Consider the following 13,324-nt stretch of genomic DNA (forward strand, 5'->3'; position numbering starts at 1 on the left):
AACCTAGAGAGGTGAGAGTTCTATTATAATTATTAGAGAAGCAATAACAAACCTTGAGCTAAACCTTGGATATACATCCAAGTATTCAAATCATCATCTCTAAGAGAAACCCTAGGATATTATCCAAGACAATTCCTAGAGAGACAAACCATTTATATTTAACATAGACATTGATGATCACATCAATCTCTATAGAGCCTAACCTCAGGTTAGTATTAAAGACCTTCCCAAATGAGAGAGACCATTCATACCAATCCAAGCTTTACCTATTTAAGAATAAAGGACAACCTTTGAACTAAAGTATTAAGAGATTAACCATTTCATCTTGAAGTGGTGAGATAACCAAGTACCAAATGGAATGAGACTATATCCATGAATTAGTGAAATAAGGATAGGACTAATCCAACTAAGTTAGACAATTGAATCCTTAGCTTAGCTACCTAAATAAATATTAGGAGTACACCATAAGCCCTAGAATAAACCATTCCTTTATAAGAGAGCCCAAGCTATGGTGTTACACTTAAGTAGTTGAGGCAACAATTGAATATGAGGGAGAGAACTATCCATATACTAGATGATTATATCATCATTGATTAAGTAGAACCCTAACATAATATCTCAGACATTCTCCTGGGATATAAACTTTAGAGGCAACCATAGTAAGCCCAGCCTAGAAAGTTAAATATAAGTACTATACCCTAGCTGATCAAGACAGTGCTTGATCAAGGAAGTGAGAACCTCATTTAAGGAGAGATACCTTAGGAAGCCAGACCTTGATCATTATAAATTGAGTAATGATCATAAACCCTAAGAACTTGAGGTATGTGAGGATAAGTTAAATCCTAATAGGAGAAGTAGATATCATTCACCACATGAAATCATAGAGAGGTAACTAGTAAGCAACCCTAGGCTTATATCCCAACCTTAACTTATGAACCACTTGGTGATCATAAGTAGAATCCTAGCACATCTATATTTCATTCACTTCTCAACTAAAGAACCTAAGCAAACCTTAGAGTCAAACTCTATACCTTATATGGTGAGAAACCATTCATCATTAGAACCAAAGTTAATTATAAAAAAGAACTATAACCAATTTAGTTACTTCAATGATGAATTAAGGATTCTAATAGAAGTCCAATAGAATAAGATAGAGCCCATTCTCAAATCCTTAGTGATTAGAGAAGCACATAAGGTATGTAGCAAGTAACCATATTACCATGGTTAGGGGAGATTAAACCCTAGCCAATGCACTATGGTGTCATCCCATCTCTATAACCTAGAATTAAATCTCAACCCTTGTTTGAGTATCACTTGGGTGATCATAACTAAAACCTAAGCCACAACTAAGTTCCAAACCATATGCCCTTTGGTAAATAACATTAGAACCCTAGTACTGCACATCAATCAATTCTTATGCTTCAATTCTTGAACATAAGAAAAACCCTGTGCTACATTATATGGTTCAAACCATATATGTAGTGATCAACTATTTATTTTGGTAACCAAGCACAACCATGATGGAACAATACCTACCCTAGATCCTTTCAAAGATAATAATAACATTAACTTTACAAGGGGGTTGTAATAGAAATCATAAAGCCCTAATAAAATGTTGCTCACATAAAATAATATGCAAGTGATTAATTCCTCAAATGGAAACCAAGACATAATAACAATCTCTGAAATACTTTGAGATGAAAGTACACACTCTCATAATTCTAAACAGAATTGATTGCATAATAGAAAGTGAATTAAAATAAAAATATAAGTTTATATTTAAAGGTTATTTTGAATAAGTTCACAAATATGCAAATAATCTAATATAAGATATGAATTCAAATAAAATAGTCAAACAATAGTCAGTATACTAAATCTTGAATGGACTAGCATAATTAAAAATATCTGCAAATAGAATTAAATTGAAATTTGAGTTAAAATAGAAAATATACAATAGGAAAAATAAAAACAGAGAAAAAAATGAGGGAAACACTTACCTGGCCGAGCAGCCCAGCACCACAAGCCACCGAGCCCAACAGCAGCCCATGGCCCAGCACCACTTCGTAGCCCAATACCCCTTCATCACAAAAAACTCGAGGACGAGCTCGTCCTCATCCCCTCCGTGCACTGGAGGCCACCGCGACGCCGTGTTCTCCTTCTCCCCCTCGCTGGCGCCTTCTCCTTCATCGACGGTGTGACGAGGCGTGCTCCCGAGCAGTATAAAAACCCCAACGACGAACCCAGCTCGAGTTTCTTCCTCCTCTGTCCCAAATTTTTGCTCGAACCGAAACCCTAGCCGTACGGAGTCCGGCCATCGCCGTCGGTAGAGACCACCCCGAGCCTCGCCGAGGACACCATCGTCATCGCCATCCTCTCCTTGCTCCTCCTGCAGAAGGAATCGAACCGGAGCCGCACGGAGCATCGTCGTCGAGCTCAACCCTCCGACGGCCGGCGACCCTAAATCCGGCGAACCAGACCACCATTGACCACGCCGTCAAGCCCGGCGTACTCCTGGTGAGCCTCTGAAGCTCCTAGCATGCTCGCCTCGTCCGATTATGCATCGTAGCCTTGCCGCACCATTCATCTGCGAGCGCCGCTGCTCGGTCTCGCAGTCGTGGTTGCTCCGGCGACCAATTCGGGGCGGCGCTGGTACTGTTAGAATCCCCGCGACATGCTGAGTCTCGTGGAGTGGATGGTTTAGCCGCGGGGTGAGCATAACTCCGGCGACCGTCGCCGCAGACCGCCGGCCACCGTGCCAAATTGACACGTTGGCAATTTTGAACCAGTCAAGCATGTGTGGCAGGTGACGTGGACCTCTGGCCCACGAGTCAGTGTCTCTGTGGGTGTGACGCCCGGGTAGGTTTAGTCATTTCAGGTTTTAATTTCAAATTCATTAATTACTGCAACTTTGCAAATTCATATAAAATTCAATATAGCTCAGAAAAATATAAATGATACATCAAAATTCATAGAAAAGTAAACTCTATCCAATAAAAATATAATATGAAATTTTTATTTTTAATAAAAATTTAATTATTTTAAACTTAATAATTAAGTCTTTTCTTTAATTCAAAATGCAATTAAAATTCAGTAATTAAGAAAAGTGTCCAAATTAAATAAAAAACCAGTAAATAAATAAAGAAAAGATTAACACTTATTCTTCTTTATTTATTATTTTGTTAAATCATTATTGAGAGATTTAAACCCTAATTAATAAATACCTTAATTATTAAATTCATTAAAAATAATAAAATGTCAAATCCAATATTATTTTTATTTCAAACTCATTAATAACTTCAACTTGATAATGAAGTTATTAATCCAAGAATTATAGGGTAATTAGGAAACCCTAGTTCCATTAGAAACAAAGTGATAACCTCATAATTACATGTGGAACCCTAAAACCCTAACTCTACTAGGAACCCTAGTTCCATTATTACATGTGAACCCTAATTTGCTTCTAACCTAAACCCAAGGTTAGAACAGGTGATCATGGTACTTTAATTCAAATCATAGAGCTACCATTAACAACTAAAAGACATACCTATGTCCACATAAAATGTAGAACCCTATCACTAGCAATTTAGTATTCCATGTATGCATATCACTAAACCTAGTTGATCAAGTAGGATCAACCAAGTTTAAACCCTAGCTTCTACTGTCAAAACCATCATCCTTATTCATACATGCTTAGCATCACACCATTGTGATGAACCCCAATAGCATCTAGGCCCAATATTTATTATTACATAACCATAGTCCACTGAACCCTACAAATACTTCATAATTATGAACCATCCTATTTAGGAGCCAATCATTCCTTACTTAGTGGATCCAGTAGCAAAACCCCGACAACCTCAAACCTAACTGATATACTTCTTATTACTTAAGAAGTATGTTCTTCAAAAGTTATTCTTTTGAAGTAAATAAAGAATCATCATCAACCCTGCTTATAAGGACCTATAAACCCTAGCCAGCTATCACCAACAAGGTATACCACCTTGATAGCAACTATTGGTAATTAAGATGTTTAGGCTTAATTCAACAATACAGGCCTAGTAGATGATGAATCCAACTAGGTTGTGATCCATTTACCACTTACTCCAGAAACCAATTAGAACCATAGAAAACCATAAAACCCCACAAATCTAATAATCATACTTGTTCTTTATTAAATAACATGTTCTTCAAAAGTTATTCTTTTAAAGAATATAACAAGTAATCATCAACCATGCCTTATAGGACCTAAAACTGACAACTGCTCTTTACTTATTATACAATTACTATTCCTAGGTGTGTATGATTGTTACTATGCATTTTACCACTTGCTTATGATACTAAAACAACACAACCCTGAATAAGAACTTTGTTTGTGAATCACTCTAAAAGTGCAACACACCCTGAACCAATCTTTACAACTCACAGATCCTAAATCATCGGGGTTAGGTCACGCTTAGAGCGATTGCATCTCATACTTATGTATTATTGCATCCTTGCCAATCTTTTAAACATCGTCCTTACCGGACGATGATGCTATTTCAGAATTTGGAGTTATTGCGTATCAAAGACCTTGTCTGCATAATCTTGCAGCCAAGAAAGGCAAGTTCATCACTTGCTCATGTCATTTGTGTATTTCTATCAAATTACTTGCAAAGTACTATGGTTATCACTATTGCATAAAAACCAAAACCACTATTTTCATAACTATGAATATGACTATGTGGTTGGCAATGGAACCATGGATTGTGTTGATATGGTGGAGGTTCCATTGCAAGGGTTTATTTCCAGCTAGGATTAAACAACAAATGTCGCCAGTGATTCTTGTGCCGTAATAACCGTGTTAACCATAAGATCTGAAATGGGACGGACTAGTCAATCGTATTTCCACCTCTTGTACATCAACGGATGCGCTTACCGTAGCAGTTGTATCTTGCGGAGCAACTTGTGGGTGGGGATCCCACTCTAAGTCCCCACGGTTATGCTGTGCATACCGTAGCGGTTGCGGCTTGCGGAACAACTTGAGGGTGGGGATCCCACTCTAATTCCCCACGGTAATGTGGTCTATGATGGGTTGCAGCTACCGGCGAAGGAGTTTGGTTCGATCCCGCATCGTTGTCGTGGTCGGGGTCCGTCCTTAAATGGTGTAAGTGGACCGACGAGGACCCAGGGTCGGGGTTTGCAACAAAGGGTGGGTGTATGAGGTAGCGGAGGAATATGATTGGCTATGACCTTATACCGGGCCTCACACCATAGGAAGTGTGGACGGGAAGATCACCCGGTTGGCACCAAGGTTAAGATCTCTTATGGGTAAAGCAACACACCTCTGCAGAGTGTAAAGAACCGTGACCTGTCACTCCCTGTTCCGGGATATGGAACTGCGAACGCGGCCGGAAAGGAGCTCCATGAAGTTCTAGTAAACCGGTGAAGGCTGACGGACATAGTTCTTCTGAATAAAAGCAACCTTTTGAAGAAATGGTTATGAAAACTTGCATTGGTATTAGACTTTCTGGTCTAATGCCGTAGCTAGTGCATTAAACACCTCTTTCCTATAATGAACTTGTTGAGTACGCTCGTACTCATCCCACTCTTAAATCCCCTGCTTAGATATGGAGGCATCGAGGGAGGATCTACAGCGCAACTCGAAGGCCGAGGAGTCAACAACTACTTCACGAGACAGGACCCTGTCAGCGGAGTCAGATACGTCATCCAACAAGGAGAAAACCTAGATTAGCAGTAGAAAGGAACTAGCTTCCTCAACCTAGCTCCTATTTAGCTAGAATCTATTCTTAGCCTCTATAGCTAGTCAAATACTCTACAAATAGAGTTCGTGATAGAATTAGACTACGAGTCGTTCTTCTGGAGTTTATTTGCAGATTTACCTCATTGTAAAGTAGGAGGCTGTGCTGATCTTATGTAATAGAGTCAATGTTGTAATTCTATAGACATGCCTTGGACCCGCATATGTTTCTGTTGTACCACTCCGAGCGATATAATACTAGTGGAACGGTGTTTCATTGGTGTTATATCAGACTTGCATACTACACCATGCAGTGGTATGCCGGGTCACCACAGGTGGCTCCTGCACGCGGCAGGCTACCCCGCGCCGACGGACAACCGCGCGCCGGGAGGATGGCGACTCAGCGCGGGCGGCATCCCGATCCCGCTACCGCAGATGGGTCGTGCCGCCCTGGAGGCGGAGATCGATGCGGTGCTCGTCACTCTCAGTGACGAGCAGCGCACGGAGGAGCGCTTCTGGCCGGACAACTACGAGACGTGGACGCAGTTCTTCCGGCAAAGGTACGAACGCGAGCTCGCCGCATACGACGTCCCCCCTCCTCCTCCCGCTAGGAACAACGCCGCCGGCCGCCACCGGTGGTGGAGCGCGCCTGGCCGCACCCTCGAGAATGTGCTCGCGCACATCGAGGGTGGGAACTCCCCCGTTCTGGGGATGCTGCCGCCGGTGGCGGCTACCGTGTCGCGCCGGCACGGTAGTTCCTGGGCCCCGAGGAGGATGGCGCCGTCCTTCTCCTCGTCTGGGTCGAGGTCCACGTCCAGGTCCGGAGAATCGACTCCTTCACCGTCGACACCGCGCTTCGTCAAGAGGGAGCCGGCGTCGCCACCGTCGACCAGAGGGCGCAGCTTCAGCGCTCTGGAATAAGTACTTGTTGGAAGTACGTCCCCTTTCTTCTGTGTATCTTCTTATCTTCTGATTCAAATTTCCAATTGTATAAGACTAACCACAATGGGAGTATCATAAGTAGTATCATGCATGCCATGTTAGCAAAAATCTGATGTGGCACACCAATTAATGAGGTGAGAGATGAGAGTGGTATCATAATATAATACCGTATCATAGCACGTAAAACTAGAAAACTTAATGACAAACACATCATGTACACACATTTGCATTGAGATTCTACAAAACATTAAATATGATGATACTATGATACTATCTTATGATACTATGCATTGTGGGGTTAGTACTTCCCATTGTGACTAGTCTAATAAGATTTGCTGGCGTTATTTCCAAGGGGTGTGTTTTGATCACCTACACATCTGAACCATCATATCCAATAAGGTACAATATACTCCACTTGCATTGTCTGCAGAAGAATAAAGTATTGAGTTGTTGCAACCCATGGCATTTCCAATCTTAAGCCCACTCATGATTACATCGCAGAATGGTGTTTCGGCACACTTATATTAATATTAGCTCTTCTGTGTTGTCCAGACATAAATGTCTCATTATCTGTTCAATTCTGGATTGTTATAGGGGAAAGAGTAGAAAAATCTCTTTAGGACATATCAAGTTCCTTTCCTCGCATATGTGCATTTTTCATAACATATAATCCCATGTTTTTTCTTGCTTTTAATATTTATTTTTCTGTACCGAAAGAGTTGACTATAGCACTGAGACCATCAGGAAAATATCCCGACCCTATGGGAAGGTCATTGTTTTTTTTTGTAGATTTTAATATTTTTATTGTCCATTTTGATAATAGTAATACAATTGTTAAACTTTCTTCCAACACTACTTCTGAAGTTTATGGTTTAATGGATGGCTCATATCCGTGCATCTGGAGGTCTGCTCTTGTCAGTATAAGTGCTCAAGATCTTAGCCAACTGTGTCCATTTTTTTCCCGCTGTTCATTTTATTTTATTTTACAATTTTCAAGTTATGTTGCAAAAAGCTGCAGAATGTAAACATGGATGTATTATTTCGTAATATGTTCTGGCTGCCCTACGCTCCATAATTTGATGGTATGTCTATTCGAGAATTTATTTTGAGTTTTGTGTGCACATAAGCAAAGGTTCATAATTTAGATGGTAGGACTAACTGATCACTTTTCGATGTGCTGAGTTAAACATAAATACAAGCTGAGCAGCCGATCCCATATTCGTAACTAGGCGTTGGGATTGGATAGCACAGCATCGGCGAGGAGGCGCCCTATCAAAACTACTAGGGTTTAAGTGTACCTTTGTTCTCAGGCCGTCTTGCGTGTTAATATACGTGACAAGGCACCGACAATATTATAGAGAGATTAGATCGGTTTGGTCTCTCGTAACATCTCCAACCTATACAACGGAGATTAATTAGGAGAGTCCTTAACCGTGACTTATACAACACAACGCGCTAACATAACACGCTATTTTACACGCCCCATGGGGCGCCCAACCACTAGTTAAGAACAAAGGGTGGTGCACTATTACACGCTTCCAGCTTGCTGATTCTCCTGCCTCTCCAGGATGCCTGCATGAGAGAGCAAAGCCCACAGGTGGGTGATGAACTCACCACCTTTTGCGAGCTGCTCAATGTGCTCTTTGACATTATCTGATGGCACGACGTAGAGCATCATGTCAGCCCAAAAATCATACAGCACCTTCCAACACTGTGTAATATCCTGTATCTCCTCCAGCTGCTTCCCCAGCTTGACGCCCCTCTGGAAGATGGTATCCTCTGAATCTGCTAGATTCCTCATCGCTTTGTACTTGTCCCTCGAACTTTGCAGGAATTTCGCTGCTTCGCCTGCAACTGCATCGAAAACACACTCTGTGTCATGGTGGTGCCCAGGAAGAAGCTTTGGTGCAGATACCACCAAGTATGCACAGTATTTGGACAGTCTTGTGGCAACGTTAAGATGGATCTTGAGTTTTGTTCCCTCATTTGGGCACAGATATTTCAGTGTTGCCATCTCACAGTAACATGTTGCGATGTGCCAAGTCAAAATTAGGTGTGTCTGGTTCTCCTTTCTCTGGGAACAGCTTGTGTCTGAGTGCATGCTCCGCTCACAAGCCCATAAGAGGTTCTCTGCTCCATTTGCCACTAAAGATGATTTCCCGTTCGCTATCTTCCCATCAGAACGCTTAAGGGAGGAGACAAGTGCCTCCTTTACTTCAGCTGGCAACTCCACAGACTTCCCAGGTTTCCTGCTGACCCTCCATGGGTCATAGTTTAATGGATGTATGACTGTTGTTATGTCAACAAGACCCAAGTATCTGTATGTTGAAATCGAAAATTCAATGGACTTGAAATAAATTATCCAGTAATGGTTATAGCTGACTGATTGAAGTAACGAGTACTGCCCAAGACTGTGTTGCCAATAATGTCTGTTTGAGGTACAGTATATACCAATCGTGGAAAGATGCTCCTTTAATCTCATCATGAAACAGCTTCCTCTGAGATGCTGACAAACAAAGGACACTCTAGCCCAAATGGACGTCCAGTAAAGTAACAGTTGTAGCAATTCAAGCAAAGCAGTGCATGCAAGTATTAGCACAGTGATCACAAGATCTGTTGTGGTGGTGCTCACGAATACACACTTATCCTGACAATATAAATCCTTCACCATACAGTTGTCTATCGCATATGCTGCAAGAGATATGCAGGCAGCAAAACTCATCAACGACCAAGCTGTTGCAACACTTGATCCATAAAAATAGGCAGCATACTTGGTGAAGAAGAAATCATACATGAAGGCCAACTCAACCTCAATCACCTTGAAAACTCTGTTGTAGTCTGTGGTACCATCCTCATTCTCTGATAGCAGACCCCTGAAGACAAAATCATGTGCTCTTTCTTTGGATTCGCCACAGGAAAACCCAAAGAAACGCCTTTTCAGCAGATGAAAAAGGGAGAAGGAAAGGCATGTGTCCTTCAGCTCTGGGCTTAGTGAAATGACATTGCACCGCCATATCTTGTCTATGTCAATGATTTCATCGGCATCGGCAGTTAACTTTGTTGCATATGACCGGGCATCCAACTTGGATTTGTTGAGGGGCCAGTCAACCAGGTAATGACAACCCTCCATGGTGGATGGATCAAATTCACCTTTCTTGTGCTCGTCATACATGTAATCAGCAACCAGTTTATTCATGTTCCAAGATATGCTTGCCAGCTGATATGATGTTATCTTGTGTGCAAATTTGAAGCTAGCGATACAGAATATGTAGCCCACTATGCCTGAATCATCACTTGGCAGTATGGGTAAGGTCGAGACCAACATGCCCACGTATGATGAGTAGATAATGCTCTGGTAGACTAACCTCATGCATTGAGTGTTATCATCAAGACTATAAGCTGTGATAGAATCAGTACTGCCATGAAGAATGAGGAGAGAAATGGCCCAAATGGAGTACAAGCTGCTCTTCACCGCAGAAGATTGCATTGAACCGAGAGTGTAATTTACCACTGAAGATGACAAGACATATGCAGCAAATACACCTTTTTGGATAAACCAGTTTCTTCGTCGACGGCGATGGGATCCAAAGGTGGCTAGGAACAAAAAGACAACAACAGCCAGTGATACCAGCACCTCAATGCGGATCACTGATTCCCTTGGGCTCTCCCACAAGTCTCTCACATGACGTGACAAGGATGATATTGTGATATTCCCAAGATGGATCATATCATCGTCCTCCAACAACTTACAGACACCGTTAACCTTCAAATTGTAATCGGTTGTAATTAGAATTAGTCATGATACAAAAAATCATATTTTGAGAGAAAAAGTATCATAAGTTTTATACACTGTCCTAAAATTTGGCAGTGTTCAGTATCTTTATCAGACCATGTGATTTTTTTTTTGAGAACCAGGACATGTGATTTTTTTTTAGTTACAGTGCTGTATCCTTATTGTTCGGAAAAACTACCATAAAAAATAGAACATGACAAATTTCCAATGCTCCCTTACAGAACTGCAAAAAGTAGGGCCTGTAACTACCACTAGTCTGATTTTTCCATGAGAAAAATCAGTCAGATTTACAGAAACAGGATTACGCATGGTGCGCAAAATAGAGTGACTCACAAAGCGCTAGTCCGGCATGCGCAGGCTAGGCCTTCACTCTATTTTGTAGCTTATAGCTGCAAGTGCAGTTTCTTTTGCTACAAACAATATATGTATCATAACTTGAGAAACACAAGTAACAAATAAACATAGATTATGTCAATTCCCCTTTGCAGAATTGATTAAAAAGAGTTCTGTATATCTACCAGTGGACTAGTTTTCTTGTCATAATCAGTCAAATTTACAGAAACTGGAACAGGCCATTTGTGGTTCAATCTGGCTGGTGCTGGTTAAGGAGACACTTCTTCGAGGATGGAAAACGAGCCTCTATTGGAGTAACATTTATTCTAGAATTGCCTAGCACTGGCTACCATCAAGGATTATGAGTCGACAAGTCGAGCCGAGTTGTCAGATCGACGTGTACTTCAGCAATAACTACATATATGGCAACTAGATATGAGCAGAACCAGAGGAGGAAGGGCGTCGCAATGCTTCTGACCACTGCTGAGCAAGCCTGGAAATTGTGGAGTGTTCTAACTTTCCACCCCGCGGGCTGAGCGCCTTACTTATTCATGCCCAAATTGAGTCAATCGACTCGAATACTAAGCTAATCTAGATTAGTCCACGACTAGTCGCTCGACTCTGCGAACTAGTCAAGTCGAACAAACTAGTCGACAGTCAAGTTAAGACTCATAGATTAGTCGAGTGACTAGTCTAGACTAGTTGTTAGACTCATAATCCATGGCTACCATCCTACAATTTCCTAACAGGCTACCATCCACAGTTTGTTTAGAGCTTGAATGCAATGATATTGATCTTAGATTCCTGGATTCCAGTTTAAAACGCTGAAGAAGACAAAATTGCAACAGACGTCTGAACAGGATTTGCAGAAGATAAAATTAAGTTTTTTTGTCTGTGTGCGTGAGAGAATTGCATACCGTGTCTTCACTCATTTCCTTAGCTGAACTGAGCTCTATGCGCTGGTGCTTTCTTCTTCCTCCAAAACACACCCAGCTGCTGCTCCAGATGCTGCAAACGACACTTGAGACAGAAACACAGAGTTCCTTCTGCAAGCAGAAATGAGGATTAATAGTGCCTTTGGGTAGGTGACCGTCTAGCTCTGTGTTTTTTATTACCTTGTACAATTGACAAGGTCAATTAGTAGCTGCATAGGACGAAATAGTGTTCAGAATTTATAATCGGTCTTCTTCTTGGACAAGAGGCACGTCACACGGCTTGATTTGGATCAGCGTCATTCTTTTCCTTCTTTCTTTATTCATGCAGTAGATGGATTCGTTTACTAATACTTCCTGATTAGACAGAATAAAGAAAGGTAAACGACTCTTGTAGTTTGTTCTTGAGAAGCTGGAATACAGCTGGTGTGATCAGCCCCCCCTGCGGCTATGGGCGCCTGATCTTTTTTAAGGTTGCAACAAGGAAAAACCGCAGCGTTGCAAAGGAGCTGCAGGATGACAATTGGATTCGTTCCATCGCGAGACTAAATACGCCGGTCCTGATTGCGCAATACATTCAGGTCTAGGACATTGTTGCAGCCGTTTATCTTTCTCCCGCCACTCCTGACACCATTGCTTGGTCATTGACCTCGGATGGAATATACAACGCCAGCTCAGCCTACCACGCCCAGTTCATTGGAAGCCACCCCAGATTCAAAGCTTCAAAGATCTGAAACGCGCACGCAGAGCCGAAATGCAAGCTATTCTCTTGGCTTGCCCTGCATGGGAAGCTTCTCACCGCCGACATGCTCGGTGTCAGGGGTTAGCCCCATGATCCCACTTGCCCTCTTTGCCTTCGTGCCCCGGAAACGGCAAGACACCTATGCAAAGACTGCCCCTACACCTCGGTTATCTGGAACCTGGTGAAATCTTGGGACAATGGGCACTCTGCCCCCCCCCCCCCCCCCCCCCCCGTCAGGCATTCCACACCATTTCTGATTGGTGGGACGATATCATCACCGGAAAGTCAAGAAAATACCAAAGAGTTGCGAGTGGTCGACTGCAATATGTCCTCTGGAATGCGTGGAAAGAGCGGAATCGTCGGATCTTCACCGGACAGTGGCTAACCTACATCGAGGTCGCTTCGATTACTAGAGAGGACGTTCTTCAGCGAGAACGTGCTTTTGGTGCCTTCACGGGGTAGCAAGAGCGAAACATGAATGAGATTGTTAGCGAGGATAACAACTTAATTTTACTTGTCCATGGGTTATTACTAGTAGTTGGTTTTGTAATTTCAATTTAATAGAAAACAAATCCTAGACTCACCGGTTTTACCTTGAAAGGGTCTTCGACAGGGTGACCCGCTATCACGTATGTTGTTCAACATTATTGCAGATATGCTGGCCATCCTAATAGCAAGAGCGAAAGAGGATGGGCAGATAGGAAGTCTTATCCCTCATTTAGTTGACGGGGGAATTTCTATACTCCAATATGCCGATGATACGATACTTTTCATGGAACATGACTTTGAAAAGGCTGTTAATATGAAATTAATATTGAGTTTCTTTGAGGAATTGTCAGGACTAA

At 42.1% G+C, this 13,324-nt stretch overlaps 1 protein-coding gene across 1 annotated transcript; it reads right to left on the bottom strand.

The window, feature by feature from the left end:
• Nucleotides 1-8,008: 8,008 nt before the first annotated feature.
• LOC127330076 (uncharacterized) lies at nt 8,009-11,845 on the bottom strand. Its single transcript, XM_051356423.1, has 2 exons — nt 11,723-11,845; nt 8,009-10,442 (listed from the first exon to the last, which is right to left on the bottom strand). The coding sequence occupies exons 1-2, from the start codon at nt 11,735-11,737 to the stop codon at nt 8,208-8,210; spliced, it is 2,250 nt and encodes a 749-aa protein (XP_051212383.1). The 5' UTR covers nt 11,738-11,845; the 3' UTR covers nt 8,009-8,207.
• Nucleotides 11,846-13,324: the final 1,479 nt, after the last annotated feature.

This window comes from Lolium perenne, chromosome 2 (assembly GCF_019359855.2).
Source record: "Lolium perenne isolate Kyuss_39 chromosome 2, Kyuss_2.0, whole genome shotgun sequence".
NCBI classification, from domain to species: domain Eukaryota; kingdom Viridiplantae; phylum Streptophyta; class Magnoliopsida; order Poales; family Poaceae; genus Lolium; species Lolium perenne.